This window comes from Melanaphis sacchari, unplaced genomic scaffold (assembly GCF_002803265.2).
Source record: "Melanaphis sacchari strain LSU unplaced genomic scaffold, SCAv2.0 Contig43_pilon_pilon, whole genome shotgun sequence".
Classification (NCBI taxonomy): Eukaryota; Metazoa; Arthropoda; class Insecta; order Hemiptera; family Aphididae; genus Melanaphis; species Melanaphis sacchari.
The window spans coordinates 1,617,441-1,634,304 of record NW_020271284.1 but is presented as its reverse complement, the minus strand read 5'-3'; the positions used below and the strand labels follow the sequence as shown (position 1 = coordinate 1,634,304).

The window sequence follows — 16,864 nt, the reverse complement described above, 5'->3', positions numbered from 1 at the left end:
CAGTTTCACATAAAAAGTTCTATTTTTGCTTTTTTTGGATTATTTTTTCCTGTAGCTCATAATAACATTATACCGATTGCGTTTTTGTTAGTGTGTGCAAATAAAACCAAATAAATTGCAGAACAATATTATACAATTGTTGTTTTATTTTTGCTCCTCGCGTTTACCGTAATTAGTGTGCATTCAATTCCGTGACAGTGATGTCCAGGTCGGGCGCCGTCGTATCGTACGTCTGTACTGTCGTGATAGTAGCATCAGCTGCGGCAGAAGTGGAGGTGGTAATTGTGGATGAGGTCGTATTATATTTTTCTAGATTCACGCCGTCACGACCAATCACAAAACAATCAAATTCTAACACGAGCACTTCGGCGTGTTCAATGCGCGTGAGGAAATTGACACACGCATGCAAGTTTCTGCCGGGTGTATAAATATCGAACATTTTCATGCACATGTCTACCGACGGTAAGTATGGCACAGGAACTCGCAGACATGCCGGCGGTGGATTTTTAGCTATAAAGAAAACAAATATTAAGTAAATGAAAGGATGTAAACAGGCTCATTCAGAGTGGGCAATTTTCCTCAAGTCTTATCTTAGGAAAATCCCGGGGCTCCCTGAAAAATTCTTATGTGTTAGTCAAATAATAATTCATGATTATAGGATTATTCACCATTATTCATTAGGGTCTATCATTGCTTAAACAATTTTCTTCATGAAATTTTAGTAATACACTTTTATTTCATTTTTGTAATTATGTTACGGAGTGTGCAGTTTAATGTACACGAATTTCTTCGTAGAAATCTGTTAGGTATTGCAGGTATCGATGTGGCATAGTAGAGTTGGTCGATGACTAAAGTTATTCCTTATTAATTATTACTTGTGGACAATTGAATGCTCAGTACTCGTACTTTAATTATTTCCTGTTTATTGCTTAGTTTCGTATCTCGTACAGCTAATATAGTTGTCTGAATATTATTATTTAATACTTGAAAGTGAAAAATTTAAGTTACACCGAGGTATCATGAATTTGAATGATCTTATGTGGTCAAAATTGCAAAAAATATATAAATCTCTGTGATTATTATTTTTTTATCAAAATTATGAAAAATATTTTGTTATAATGATTTATAGACTTTCGTAATGATTTACCTTTGGTTCTGAAAAATGTTGGGAGTGTTCCCCTGTAAGGAATAATAATTGTAAATATATATAGTTTACGTGGATCAACACCAGTTTAAGTATATATTTATACTACATACATATTGAAAGACATTGAAATTATATACACTGTTGCATATAATTCAAGTATAGGTTTATTAAATAATTTTTTTTTATTTAAAATTAATAACAACATAATATATATATATATATTATGTGACTTCGATGCACAATCATTGGTGCAATACTACTAATCTATACATAATTACATGTCAAATACATGTCGTGTAATTGTAAAGAATACAAATATTAAAAAGCATTTTCAATAGTTATACATAATATAATGGTCTATTCTCGATAAAAATAATAAAAGTATAATATACGTAATATAATATTGAATATTTTTAAATTTAAATAAGTATATTTGCAGGTAATACGAATATCTAGCTGTTATAAATATTAAATTTTCTAACATAAAAAATCTTGTATATTGTACACGTGACACGTGTATAAATAAATAAAACATACTACGTGTTATTCATTAGGCATGACTTATATTTTTAGCAAGTACTCGAATTGGAAAAATAAAAGTAGGCAGGTACATGACTTTGTTTAATTTAAAAACTCTGTTAATGAAATATGGAAATAAATAATTTTGTAATTTATTTTAAAACAAACAATACAAACATTTCTTGATTCATAATAGACTACAGATAGAAATTAAAGCGATTTACGTAAAAATATTCAAAATAACGATCAATGATACCTTAATAAATAAATAATAATTATAATTAAACACGAATACACAAATAATTAATTAAGTTATGTCTAACTTAAATCGTGAGTGAAATTATAGATAGATTAAATGTACCTATATCCATAGTGAAGTATAAATACAAATATGATAGAACTATTATTAAATCATGGTTATTAATTCTTAAGGTATATTAGAGAATTATTTGACCGACTATAGGTATACATTTTTTTTTTTTACAAATCATTTTTACTAGGGTGTCGCATGCTTCTATTAAGTTACTTTTCTACTCGCGATTTTAAATTCCTTCGTATAAATTTACTTATTGTACATATTGTATTTTGTCTGTAAAGTTTCGTATTTGTATATTTAATAAAGAAAAATCAATCATTATTGCGTATGAATGAAGTAATTATATAATAGTTCATAAGATACAATGACATCTGGTGTCTTGTGTAGTTGATGAAAAAGTAGAATATTAAGGTACACCAATATTTCTGCAAAACTAATTTAGTTTAGGTACTTAGTCATCTCTACCTCTCACCACCAATTTGAGCACTGTTATTATAGTTACGTTAAGGTTATGAGCTTGTGGTAGAGATTTTATTTGTTACCTCCTGATTTATATTAGGGCATAGACATATTAGACATACAATCATAAACACTGTACATAATAGTTTATTTTTTATAAAACAAAAATGTTTAACAGATATTAATGTAATTATTAAGATTAACATGTATATTGTATATCGTGTATATATAAATATATACATGTTAATTTTAAAAATAAATATAATTTATAAATTACAGGAGCAGTAGACATTTTTTTTTACTTAATATTTTAATATTAGTTAATAAATGTAGATTTGTGTGACATCAATACAAAATTTAAATTTTAAAAATAATTTCAAGGAATCGAAGCAAATTAACTGATAAAGTGATAAAATACTCGAAAGCCTAGAACTAGATCTTCCAATATCTAACATCTTATTCCTTTTGTAAACGGATTGAATAATTTAATATAAGGTATAGTCTGTATACATTATTCGCCATTAATATTACTTTATTAATATTATTCACGATTAATTTTCTTATTGTATTATTTTACTTAACTATATATATATATATATAAAAAAAATATATTACTCTTACTAATAATGTAACTAATAATGTAAAAAAATATTTTTAGCCATTTTTATCCTAGAATTAAGGGAAACTTTAATCAAGATATCTTGCCCCGTCATCCATAACGACTATAACATAGCTTTACATTCAATAATATTCATATAATTATATTTCAGTTATCATTCATCTTTTTTCATCTTAGTAAAATTAATAGTAGACAAAATTTAAGATTAAAATATTTAAGTTTTATTGTTATGGTAAGAAAAAATATTCAAACATTATAAGTTGATTTCTTTTAATAACCATAAACAATATGGTATGAATTGTGTAGGAACATTGTTCCAGATCTATAATGTAGTTTAGTTAGAGTTTAAGTTGCTTTAATGTTTATATTGCTAAAGTTTAACAAATGTGTACGTCAATTCAATTTTCAAGTTCAAATATTTGTATGTTCTTAATAAAAGTTATATTAATTTTCACTTCTAAAAGTCCATATTCAATATTAAATTTGAAAATTGGAATTTTTGGAACTATTGAAAGGTAAAATAGACCACTTTGATTACATTGATTGGACAGTACCTAATCTTAATTGGTGCTATTGGACTGTATACTTGTAAATTGTAATTAAAGTTACAAGTATACAATTAATGTATTCATTAAATAATACATACCGGATATTTTGTACTCGTACAGTGACTCTTCGTCCATAAACATGTTGCCCGTGATTGCAAAGTCAAGAGGATCGTATGTGAAATTCATACATCCTGCGCATAAAAACAAACCAAAGCGTTGGTATTTGATATTGATTTGATTTTTGGCGTCACTAATTTACTGCAGGGTGCTAGGTTATATTAATTCCAGGCTTTGCGTGTATCTTGGGGAGTAAAATATATAATTTACCATGGTTTACTACGCGTTAAGTACGGGACCATGTACGAAGTTAATAAAACTGAGATTACAAGGACGATATTTCTTCATCTCGCTGTCACATTCAATTAGTATCCTTGTTTGCCTGCGAGCTATGTTAGTTGGTTGGCCTTTATTTGTTATTTTTTTTTTTAAATTACAACCTCACCAAAAACCCTGCTACAGGATAAATATTATGTATACATATTTCATTCACATAATATTTTACATAAAACTAAAATAAACTTTAAAAACTAACGGTTATTCTTATATTGTGGACAAAAAAAGAGTAATGAGATTAAAAATACCGTTATTACTAATTGACTTCTTTAAAATACAATGCAATTTCAAAAATTTAATTCGATTTTTATTAAATTTTGTATAAATGTTTAGGATTTATGAATTATTATATACACACATTTCAAAATAATATTAGTACAAAATAAAATACCTACTTAATAAATATCAAAATGCCTTTTTTTTTTAATAACCTATAATTACGTTTATAATATAAGTTTTGCTAAGTATTAAAAATATAAAAAGAAATAATGTAAATTAATATTTATAAATTTTTGTTAATTTTGGCTGTATTTTTTGTATCTAAGAAATATTTTTATTATTATTAACATAATTTTATGTTGGTCTTGAAGTTTAAGTTTTTTTTATGAAAATTAATAGTTGTCTTATGTTATTTTTATTAAATGTTTAATTATTTTTATCTGAGAGAAAAAATTTATATTTATTTTAGTAAAAAGAAAAAAAAAAGAATTAAAAATAATAAATAATAAGTACTTTAGTTATTTGGTACTGTCTAATGCTCTGATTAAAAATGAGATTGATTTATTATTGATGTTTTTAAACATAAAATAAAATTAATGAAAAAAATCTTCTTTTTAAAATATTTACTTTTTTACAAATTTCAATATTTTCGATGATATATATATGCTTATGTTATTTTTGTGTTAAACCTGTAACAGTTATAACACAATTAACTTTGATAACCTACTAATTATGTAATATATTATATGGTAACTATATTCTATATCTCACTTCATGACTTTATTTAAATACAAAAAAAATAAAAATATAATTAAATGATATATTTATATTGTGGGATTAAATTGAAGAAATATATAAACAAAATTGAATACTTCAGAATGTGAGAAAAAAAAACTATGTACTTATCGGCAATATAATTTTCTTCGAAACAGTTAACCAAACTTTCTCTATTCTTTTAGTTGTCAAACTTGGTCAACCGTCAATGACCGTCAATAATTATTGAGAATCATGTCACGTACACTTTAAGCGTTCCATCACGGTTAATTAAATATAAGTATTTGGTTTGACTATAGATATGAACTGATTAATATTAGCGTCATAATAATTATATTTATTTTTAAATACAACTTTTAGAATGTAAGCTATGCTGTTTAATGAATTAACAGTATCAATAAATCAAAGTTTAAGTTAAATTGTATTTAAATTGAATATTGTTTTAAGTTTGAGAGTTAGCAGTGCACTATAAATTACAGGTTGCTTATAAGGCTGCTTATATTTTTGTTTTGTCTTATGGGACATACATTTGAGAATACCTAATAATAATGTTTATACTTTATACTTGTTTATACTTGTATATCATTTAAGTAAATATGATATATTATCGGTTTGTAATTGAATTGAAAACTTTGATTATTGATTGTTTTATGATGTTTAATTATAAATGTTGATAGGAATTTTACATTTATATGATATTTATTTATTTATAGGTTATTTGTATTTATTTTTGATCTAAATTTTATTAAAAAGTTGACTTACATTATTATACGCGAAGTGAAAAAATAAATCGTATTAATTTAACATAATTTTATCTTGATATAAAACTAGCTGACTTTAAAATAATAATGTATACCTAAGTATATTATAATTTAAATGATAAATGTTTAGTAATAAATAATAATTATGGTAGTTAGAATATTATAAAACCACTAAAATGAAAAGACTCAATGTTTTTTTGTTGTCACGAGAAATAAAAGATAAAATGTAAAATGTAGTACCATTATTTATATTTTAGTAAAGTGAAATACTCGGGCGTATTAAAGAAGTCATAAATACGCATACAGTTAAAATGTCAGATGGTTTTGAACAATTTATAGAAGTTCTTAGCACTACATGAATATCAAAATATATTGTATATTATGAATATGAATTTGTACTTCAATTATGCGTTTTTTGCAATGACTTGATTTATGTTTATACTTATTTATTTTAATTTTAATTTTATAACTTGTGTTGTTTATTGTGTAAAAAAATGTTTATAGTATAATATACAAGAATTTAATTTATAATATTTTTAATGTCACTTTTTGATGTATATCTTTTGCATATTTATATCAAGGTAAAATTATTTTAACTAAATTTTTTATATTATTACTAATTGATGATTGTACACTAGTTATTAGTAGGTGTATGTATATAGAAAAGTTTTTTTAAATTATAATTCTTTAAAATGCAGAACATTTTTCACTTTTAAGTTTTAAATGGTACAAAGTGAAATATCGTTGTATTAGGAAACATTCAAAACATTATCATATAATATCCTCGAAAATTTAATTTTGATAATAGGTATTCTCGTCAAGTAGGGTATGTTTACTTATTCTTGCTTCGTATTTATTGTTGAAAAATAAAAAATAAATGTTTTAGTAAAATAAATTGATTATTAAAATAGACCTTTTTTATTGTAATCGAAAAATCGTATGTTGAACTGTGCACAACAACCGCACGTCAAATCTTGGCATGAACATGGTATACTTCCAAATCGTGTAATACTTGATTCATTTTGTTGATCTCCCAGCCGTTGAACTATCGGTATCTTTTTACTTGTTATTACATCATAATATATGTCGTACCATTTATGGTCAGTGCCTGCAACTACAAAATACGTAAACATTTATTTTAAAATTTGTTTTGTATTTAATACAACAATACAATGGACAAAGATAAATAATAAGACAAGCTTAAAAATTTAAGTAATTAATTATGAATCATGTTTATAGGTAAGCAAAATATTCTATAAATTCTTAAAATATTAAAGTTAGCTTTTATTTAAACATTATCAGTTAATAGTTTGTAGTTTATTTATTCAGATCAAGTAATTTATTTTTCACAGTTATAAAAAAAAAATTAAAACTCTGGTTATTATTATCAAATTTGTTATGTATAAATATATTGATTTTAAATATTCACAAAACACACGTCAAAGTTTTCTAGTTATTTTGATAGTATAGTGACTTAGGGAATACAATGCTTAGAATACCTAACCAAAGTGGCGGACTGAAGGCTATATATTATGAAAATAATAAAATCCGAATTTGTATACCATTCAAATAGGGTTATTGAATGAAAGAGTTTTAAAAAATTACTACAGTCAATCAGTTACATTAATCTGATCAAAATTACAGATACGTATCATGTACCGTTTAATGTATACAACTATTGTGTGATAGTGTAATAGATGGCTGGTCCTAAAACAACATGTAGCTTGAATAGATCTGATTTTGGTATATATTCATAAGTAATACACTAGAGACTAGATCTAAAATTTAAAATTAATTAATCTGGTTAGAAGTATCACAACATTTACCGATTATGGCAATGATGACTAAGAAGTACAAAATGCGACAGAGTATTATGTAAATATAATTTATATATAATTGATGTTGGTACGCTTTTTATGCTAGTACAGGGCGAATTGATTACTAACTGCCATTGAAGATTAAAATATTTATATTGTTTACACTGATGAATCATATTTAGGTATAATCCAATTATATCACATCCTTACAATTTAGTCCAATCTAATTGAATTCACTTTATTTCGAATTCCCAGTTTTATAGTATACCTATTCCTAGTGTTTGCTCCCCTACACTTGCCGATCATTCGTCCCACGAGTAACAGTAACAGCGTGTTTTTAAGCCACTCCAAACGTTCCTAATATTTAAATTGTTGACTACTCAGATATTTTAACAACGCTTTGGGTACTTCTTTCACCAGCAAAATCTATGGGCTATTACTAAAATATGTTGAAGGTAAAAGTCTAAATAAAATATTCAATATATTTGTATGATTTATGATAAATACATTATATATTTTATTATTGAAAATATTTTTTATTTATATTTTATTATCAAGTACGATAACGGTTGGCTGGTCAAAAAGGGTGACTTTTAAAAAGGATATGGTAACTAAGCTACTAAAATTTTACGTTCATAAAAGATTGACTCGGTATTTAACAATTGTTGTGGTTCAATTAAGTAATTGGTCAAATTTATCAATTATATTTTTGATTCTTATATTTTCAAATGTAAAAATATTGTGTGGGCTTTAAATTATGTAACTAAAACTTAAATTACAAATGCTATTAATTATTTTCTATTTTCATTTGCACATTTACAATTTTTTATGTCACATATCCCACATGTATCATTTTTAGTTGTTTAATTGAAAGTAAAAACAAAAATTTGAGTAAGTACAATAAAAGTTAAAAGACGAACTTTAATTTGAAAAATATGATATTTTATATTATTATACATATAAAAAATAAATAAATATTGCGAAAAAGTCTTCATCTACATCAGATCAAATCAAATTTGATTTTAATTTTGTAAAAACCGTTGATATATCATATTATTAAAAAAAAACATATTTGTTTTTGACTAATAATTTATAATCACATGACTAAATTATAAATTTATTTTCATATTATATAATATATATATATATATATTTAAATTGTATTTTATTTAAATTATTATTAAATTATATTTACAGCTGCAATCAAAATTTCAATTACTATACCCTTTAACATATATCATAAATGTTATTTTTGGTCCAATAAAATGTTAATAAATATTATATTTGAAGCAGGTAGATAAAATATAGCTTAATTACTAATTACCCGCAATAACTTTTAGTTTAGAATTGAGGTTATTCCCCTTCTATCATTGATACGTTTTTAATTTTATTACTGAAATTGAGATTTTTTTTTTACAAAAAACGCTTAAATTTTAAATTAATTCGTGGCTTTACTCGTTGTTTAACCCTTTAATTTGAAATATACCACATTTCCTCATCAGTAAACGTTTACTAGTTACAGATTTTACAGTCATAATCGTTTGAAAATGTCTTCATTGCCTCTGTAAGGCATTAAAATGTAATTTATGAACTTGACACACATAATTTCCTTGGTCAGTAAACAATAATTTATGTATGGTTAAACGCAATTGCTATCTGTTAAAATAAAACTGGAAAGTATATATTATATATATAATATAAACACTTATTTGTTTTTGTTCTAAAAAGTTTTAAGTTTTCTTATTTGACTCTTTTTTTTAAAACATTAAAATATTAATTTTTAAATAGTTTTTTTTTCAGTGCACATTGAATACTTGTTTTATAATTTTTCTTTCATATTGATTTAATTCTTTCTCATGTAATTGGTTTCATTATTTAGGAAGCATTTATTATTAATTAATATTAAGATGCACCTAAAATATTTTTATTTATTTATTTATTTATTTATTTATTTATTAATTTTACACAAAAACAGACTTAAATTCCTTAAAAATATATAAAGAATGTCAACAGAAAATCGTAAACAAATAGTATGTTTATAATTTATAATTATGATATCTATGTGTTTAGTAATTATATTGTATTAAAATGAAAACAATTTTTATTTATAAGCATAAAAATCTATAGAATACTTACGTTAAATTTAATATTAGAAAAGTTAATTAAAAGTAAAATAAGAATAGTAAAGTAAGTAACTAAAGAGATTTTAAATATTAGAGCCCATTATTATTTTTTAATTGGGTTAATATAATCTTTAATTATAAAATTATAAATATACCATCAAGTAATCATAATGATGCAATTTAGTTATTTAAATCTGTTAGTACTTATAGTTTTGATTTAAATAAATATTGTTTAAGTATGGTATGTTCAAATATGGTTTCATATTTGGTGGTGATTTATATTATTACATATTTCAAACTGTAGTGTTAATGGTTTGACAATATAATTAAAAAGGGATTTCTTAATTAAAGTCATAAGTTAAGCTAAAATGTAATTAATACTATAAATTAATTAGTAATGACATAATATTTAGGATATAATTACTAGGACCATAATATACACTAGTTATTTAGCAAACGTGCTTACATAATATTTATTTTTTTGATTTTTAAGTTGTGCTGTATTATTACGATAAAATTATTTTTAGCAAATTAAAAATAATTGTGAAAACTAATAGATCTTTTGTTTTTATAATATAATATTAAATTTCTATTTTAAACTGCGCATTTATTATTAACAGATTTTGGAAGAACGTTAGTAGTGTATTTTAAAAATGCCAAAAAAAATATCAGTTATAACATTTTTTAATAGAATAAAATTAAGGTATTCATAATATTTAAATACACATTTATTAAATGTACTAAATTTTTTAGTATATTACCGACACCAAACGTGAAAAATTCGCAAACTTTTTACTGTACAAAATAAAGCCTATACTAAGTTATGTTATGGTAATAACCACCACATATCTACATTACTTTCTAAAATACAATGAACTCTCGCATATGTAAATCAATTAAATTAGACATGTATTATAAAGAAAAGTTAATCAGAGAGACAGAATCAAGTCTAAAATAAATGAATATAACATCAATTTTTATATTTTTTCCACAATAATATTGATTTTAATTACTTATTATCGATATGTCAATTAACTAAACATTATGATATAATTTAAAAGATAATCTTAATGTTATTACTACTAGTATTTAACTTGCAATGATTTTTAATAGAATTATTTTATGTTTATGATGTATTAATAGATAACTGTATCAAAATAAAATTTCAACATTATAATAAAAATTATAATTATTATTATATAATAAATACGAACTAAGTGTAAAATAGACGGTAGAGTTAAAAATAACACATTATTACAAAGCACGTTTTGTATTTTAACGAGGAACTGCAGGTATTACTCACTATGATAGTATGATGACCGTTATTGTTGGTTTCTAGAGATTTGATACAACCACGGCATACAATTTTATTATCCAACGACGGTAAAACATAATAATACTATGTGAATTTAACTGCAATGCTGCATGTAGTATTATATTAGCGAGTACAAATGGTTCCGGTTTTGATATAAGTACAACGCACATTGCGCGTGTACTTACTTACCTATATCTACTAATCAACCCGTCCGAGATAGCTAATAATATTACAGCGATAATTTCGAAATAAAAAAATAAACCTGTGCGCAAATCTCAACGGTTAAATGTGATGGTACGAATATCGTCAGTGCGCATTATTATTGTATCATTCTGTACATATACCTAATAAAAATTTTATGTATTTGGGACGTACTCGTGGAACAGTAAATTGAATTGTGTACACTCCGTTAGACATAATTAGGGCAGATATTTATATGCTTTTGCGTATGAAAATACGCAATTGGTTGGTCAAAAAATTAACTAGTTTAACTATATCAAAATGATTCAACAATCCTTTGATAAACTTGCACTCCCTCGCGCTTCAAATTAAATTTTATTTAATATACCAAATGTGTAAATTTTATTATAAAATGTGGTAAAAGCAAAATAAAAAAAAATTAAGGTTAAAATCCTAGTTATACCCATGCTTATACATCATATATATTATGGCGTATTTTAGGATTTAGCCAATTTTTTGGTATAGACTTTAGTTTTCAAGTTAAAGAGGCAATAAAAAAATTTAATAAAATATAAAATAAATTTAGTTTATAAGATTGAAGAAAATTAAAATTTGACATACAAAGAAATATTATTAATTACTTATTTTTTTCGATAGTGTTTGGTAAATTTAACATTATTACTTTACTATTTTAAATTTTAAAAATAGAACTGTTAATGGATATTTAAAGTATTTTGGTAAATAAATCTTTAACTTTTGGTTTTCAGATATTATCATTATATAAGGATTAAGTAATTAAAAAAAAATATATTTCGGTAAATATTATAATTATAGTTATTATAAATATATTAAGTTGGTTTTTATATTCAGGACATACGAGTGCCTATCTATAATTATTGACTTTATTTAATAATTTACTGCATAGATACACAAACATAATATAAACTATGAACATATAATTAGGTCGAATTTCGAGCCACTGCTTTAATCTGTTTAACACAGTATTATTTGATTATAATCGTCTTGCGTAGGAAACATTCCTTACGGAAAATAATTTTAACGGTTGACCCGTTATACGAATAGCGTGTGTTAACAATCAATTGGAAAACGTATTTCACACGACTCGTACAATAGTGCACGAGAAATAATGCATTTTCGTTGCAAACGGACCGTAAATAACGGTCATAATAAATAGGTATCGTCAGAGAACAGAAACGTATGTACAACATCGCGGTTTCTTTAATAATTTGTTACACTGACTCGAATAATCCCGTTTAATCGTGATTTTAACGAGGTTATCGTATTTTATCCGCATTTAAAGCATAAACTGTTATCTGTTAGTTTAATTATACTTAAGTATTTAAGTAAATACAGATATTTTTCTTGTTTTGAGTTGAGCCTTGCCATTGTACAGAGTTATTTTAAAATAAAATGTTTTTATAATTTACTGTTTCTGTTTTCATATCTCGAAGCTTAATGGATATTGTTTAATGTTTAATTTGTAAACCCAACATTGTTAGGCTAATAATGTCTAATGAAGGTATTATCATCTATCATCATTGATACGAATGAATATCGATAGTTTATTGAGTTTGTGTGAAGGTATTGTAATAACTGTGCAGGTATTTACTATGTAAATTTATTATAAGTAAGACTTACAATTTAGAGGTATTAAATACAATTATTTCGAATACTTTAGGGTTAAATAATGTAAAGTCAACAGACCCGGATTAGGCCTGTGAGTTACCGAGAAAATCTTGGTGAGCAGCTCAAAATATACCCCGGTTATACTTGTATGGTCGTGATTTTATTTTTTTACGATAAAGACTAATTAGTACAAATATTAGCAGAAAATAAAATAAAATTGAATTATTAAGCCATACAGTACCTGTAGTTGTAATCAAACGTTAGAAATCTTAAAACTCAGTAGGTTAATGTTTTGCCAACTTTGCCTATCCGGCGTTGCAGGTCAATTATATACTGAAATTTAGAATGTGATATTTGTAAATATGCTAATATATTTACAAATATTAATGTATTAATAGAATAAACAAATGTTAAATAGTAACTTATTAATAAATGTGCAGAGCTTTTGTAAGTTTGTGCTGTTAATAGCACAGCTTTATTTTAGAAAATTATTCCTAAGTAAAAACTGTTGAGCTTGTTTTGTAGGATATTGTTAGAGCACCCCAGGTTTTTATTTGAAAAAAAAAATCGCTACTTTAAAATAATTGTACTATTGGAATATAGTTGGTAGTTAAAAATTTAAAAAGCTTTACTAATGAAAATAAAGTCCAATAAATTTAGGGAGTAATATAAAAATATTTAATAAGCTACCAATAGGTTTGTTGGGTGTAAATAATTTATGTTTGTTTATTATAGTTGAGTACTTGTACTGTTAAATTTTAAAGGATCATTAAGTCAGCACATTTTCTAAGTTGGTATTGCACAATAGAATCCAACTTTAGATAATGATATAAATAATTATGTTTTTTTAACAATTATAATATAATTATACAATTTTAATATTATATAATTATTAATATAATATAATATTATGATTTATGATTTTATTTTAATTATTTTAATTTGAATAAAATATTTTTTAATAATGCATAATTTTATTTTTATTTTTTTCTGTAAGATATCATATCTGTTGGAGTTTGTAACAAATCAATATATTTAATTTTGAATGGCTCTACTACATATCTGACAAATTTACACTGTATTTTGTTACAAAGTTATGAGAGGTAATCATTTTAAATAGTTTTCTGTCTTGTTAATTAGAAGATTTTAATATGTTTCTTAAATTACAAGAAATTAAGTGTAGTATAAATATATAATTATAAATACTATTAACTTGTAATACTATCTTTCACAATTGTTTTTCTTATATTACTAAATAAATGTAAATTTTACGAATTTTAAGTTTATATATAATATAAAATCAAGCTGTTCTATGTATAAAAATTAAAATCTTAAAGAGTTTTACTATCAGTTATTATTATTTCATCAATAATTTTTCGCGATAGATAAATAATTCAATTTTATTATTTATTTATTTTTTATTCTAGAACACTAAAATGAATAAAATTAACACAGTTTAGAAATATTTAACTTACTAAAATGTACTTAATTAAAAATAAGTGAAGAAATGGATTATAAAAATATCGTAATTGTAAAATAACAGAAGATTTATTTATTTGATAAAAATATATTTCAGTCTTTTTGGCTTAATATGATTCAAAAATTTTTAAATGGACTAATTTTAAATACATTTTAAATCAATATTTATTATTACAATAATACGTATTTATGACTATTGTACCTACATAAAATGATAAATAATTTTAATTTTTCATTATTTTTAGAGTAATTCGGAAAATTTGAAATCTAAATATTACGTTTTAAAGTATTGTTTGCATTAGTTAACAATTAAGATAGACGTTGTACAGAAATAAAAATTTTTTTTTAAGTGTTGCAAATATATAATTTAATACTGTATAGTTGTGATTGTGAATATATTGAAAAAATAAATTTTATATTTGAAAAACTAATATACGAGTAGATCCTTCGCTCCATTTATAATTTACAATTAAAATATTTTTAGATAAGTTTTTATCATATCATATTTTTTGATAATCTTTGCTATTGTAGGTTTTTAATTTTTGCACTTTGTTAAAAAAAAAATCTAAAATATAAGTTTATACAGTATTTTATAATATACACAAACATTTTTCGATTTATAGAGTTTGTAAAAATTAGATTCAGAAATGTATTTAACACATTTAAATTAAATATTTCAGAATAATCATGAAAATGTATTGATTAATTTATTATATTATACTTAAAATTCATGTATTTAAATAAAATTAATATATTTACAATCAAAAATACTAAAGTTTTAAAACCTACTCCAGGATGTAAGTATGGATAATTTGATTTTCATGTAGTTTGTGTTTTAATTGCGATTTTAAATTACGTTTTTGTTTCATTAAAATGGGTAAAATAAACTTACCTTTTGAATTCCAAATATGTGTGTACGTATAACTATGTTTAACAAAAATGTACGACAATAGTAAAGTAAAAACAACGAAATCGCGTGAAATATCCATTTACAGTGTTTTATGATGTAGGTAGTATTGATAGATTTTCTTTTTTGTTTTCGATCCGTCCGATGTCCTACAATAACAATGTGCTTAATAATAACACAACGCGAATATATCATACATCTTTTTTAAGGCTTAGTTTGTCTAACTGCGGGTTTTATCACTAAATTTACATTAAACGTCCTTAAAACTATGCATAAACATTATAAACTATACAGTACATTACACTAAACCCACGTATGATGTAGGTTCAATGATTAGTTTGATGTATGTAGCGTTTAAGTTCTAAGTTTCTGATTGTTATTTATTATTATTATTGATTACACATGGTCATAAAATATATTGCAATAAGTCACATTTTATATATTGGCAAATTGTTTATGTGCGTTAATTATGAGCTACCTTATATAAATGTTATTACTTTATTAATAATTATAAAATCTTAATGTACAAACCGTATTTGGTAAGCGTTGGATATAAAAAATATTATTCAATGTTTTATTATAAACGGGAAAATTAATATATTACATTTATATGTCCAATCATTGATTCAATGTAGAGTTTATTTTAAAATTTAAGTTTATAGAATGGAACTATACTTTTTAAAATAATGTAGTTTTCTGGAATACTGGAATATATTTAAAAAAATTTCACCAAGAGTCTCAACATTATTATTTCAGATTTATCACGGTTATATACTAAGAAAAGGTAATTATGTTAATGATACCAACTGCTTTTAAAAATTATGTAATTATTAATTTCATTTTTAAAATAATTAATGCTTGTATAGAATAACATAAACGTGATGCGTTTTTATTTGTGAAAAAAAAAATGTTTGAAAATAGAACACAAGACTCTTATTTATAGTAATTGTTCTTATTAAAATTAAACAATAAAAGATTACACTCATAATTTTTTTATAAGTGTTTTAAATAAAAATTTGTTAAAATAAAGAAAATATATACATTTATTTGTAGCTGAAATACATAAGATTTTTAATTAAAATACTAAAGATTTGAAAATTGTTACAAGATTTCTCATAATTTTTTTTACTGGAATTTAAAAAAATATATTGTTAAGTTACTTGTATTTTTTATGGGTGTTTGAAGTTGAAAATTTTGTGCTCTATAAAAAGGCCTGAAAATTTAATACAAGATCTCTTAATGAATTTCTGTTCTTAAAAACATATTAAAATAATGAAAATATATAAGCACATTTTTTTATAAGTATTTTAAGTTCGAATGTTGACAAAATCATAAATATTTGAAAATTATTAAAAGGTAAAAAAAGTTTTTTTATTTATTCAAATGATTTGATAAATACTTTTACCAAATTAAATAATAAAGTTTTACATGTTAAATAATCTATTATAGGTATATTACTGAGTATATGCATTTTATTTTTTCAGAAAATAAGTTATTAACACTATACGTAAATAAAAAAGAAAATATAATATACTTATGTCTTCAGTATAGTATTATCTTCTAAAAAAAACGTTATTAAATATATTTTCTTAGATCTTATTAGTTTTGACTAATAAATAACCAATGTTTATTTATACATCA

The 16,864-nt window shown here is 23.4% G+C and overlaps 1 protein-coding gene across 1 annotated transcript; it reads right to left on the bottom strand.

Moving 5' to 3' along the window:
* Positions 1-53: 53 nt before the first annotated feature.
* Positions 54-15,377, bottom strand: LOC112597868. Its single transcript, XM_025344104.1, has 4 exons — positions 15,209-15,377; positions 6,669-6,869; positions 3,707-3,799; positions 54-510 (listed from the first exon to the last, which is right to left on the bottom strand). Exons 1-4 carry the CDS (start codon positions 15,303-15,305, stop codon positions 173-175), a joined length of 729 nt encoding a protein of 242 aa, XP_025199889.1. The 5' UTR covers positions 15,306-15,377; the 3' UTR covers positions 54-172.
* Between the last annotated feature and the right edge of the window lie 1,487 nt (positions 15,378-16,864).

Coding starts and splice junctions, on each gene's coding strand:
- LOC112597868 (XM_025344104.1), bottom strand. CDS start 15,305: ATGGATATTTCACGCGATTTCGTTGTTTTTACTTTACTATTGTCGTAC. Junction 6,870..15,208: donor ACATATTTGGAATTCAAAAG/GTAAGTTTATTT, acceptor CGTATTTTGTAG/TTGCAGGCACTGACCATAAA. Junction 511..3,706: donor GTACGAGTACAAAATATCCG/GTATGTATTATT, acceptor TTTTCTTTATAG/CTAAAAATCCACCGCCGGCA.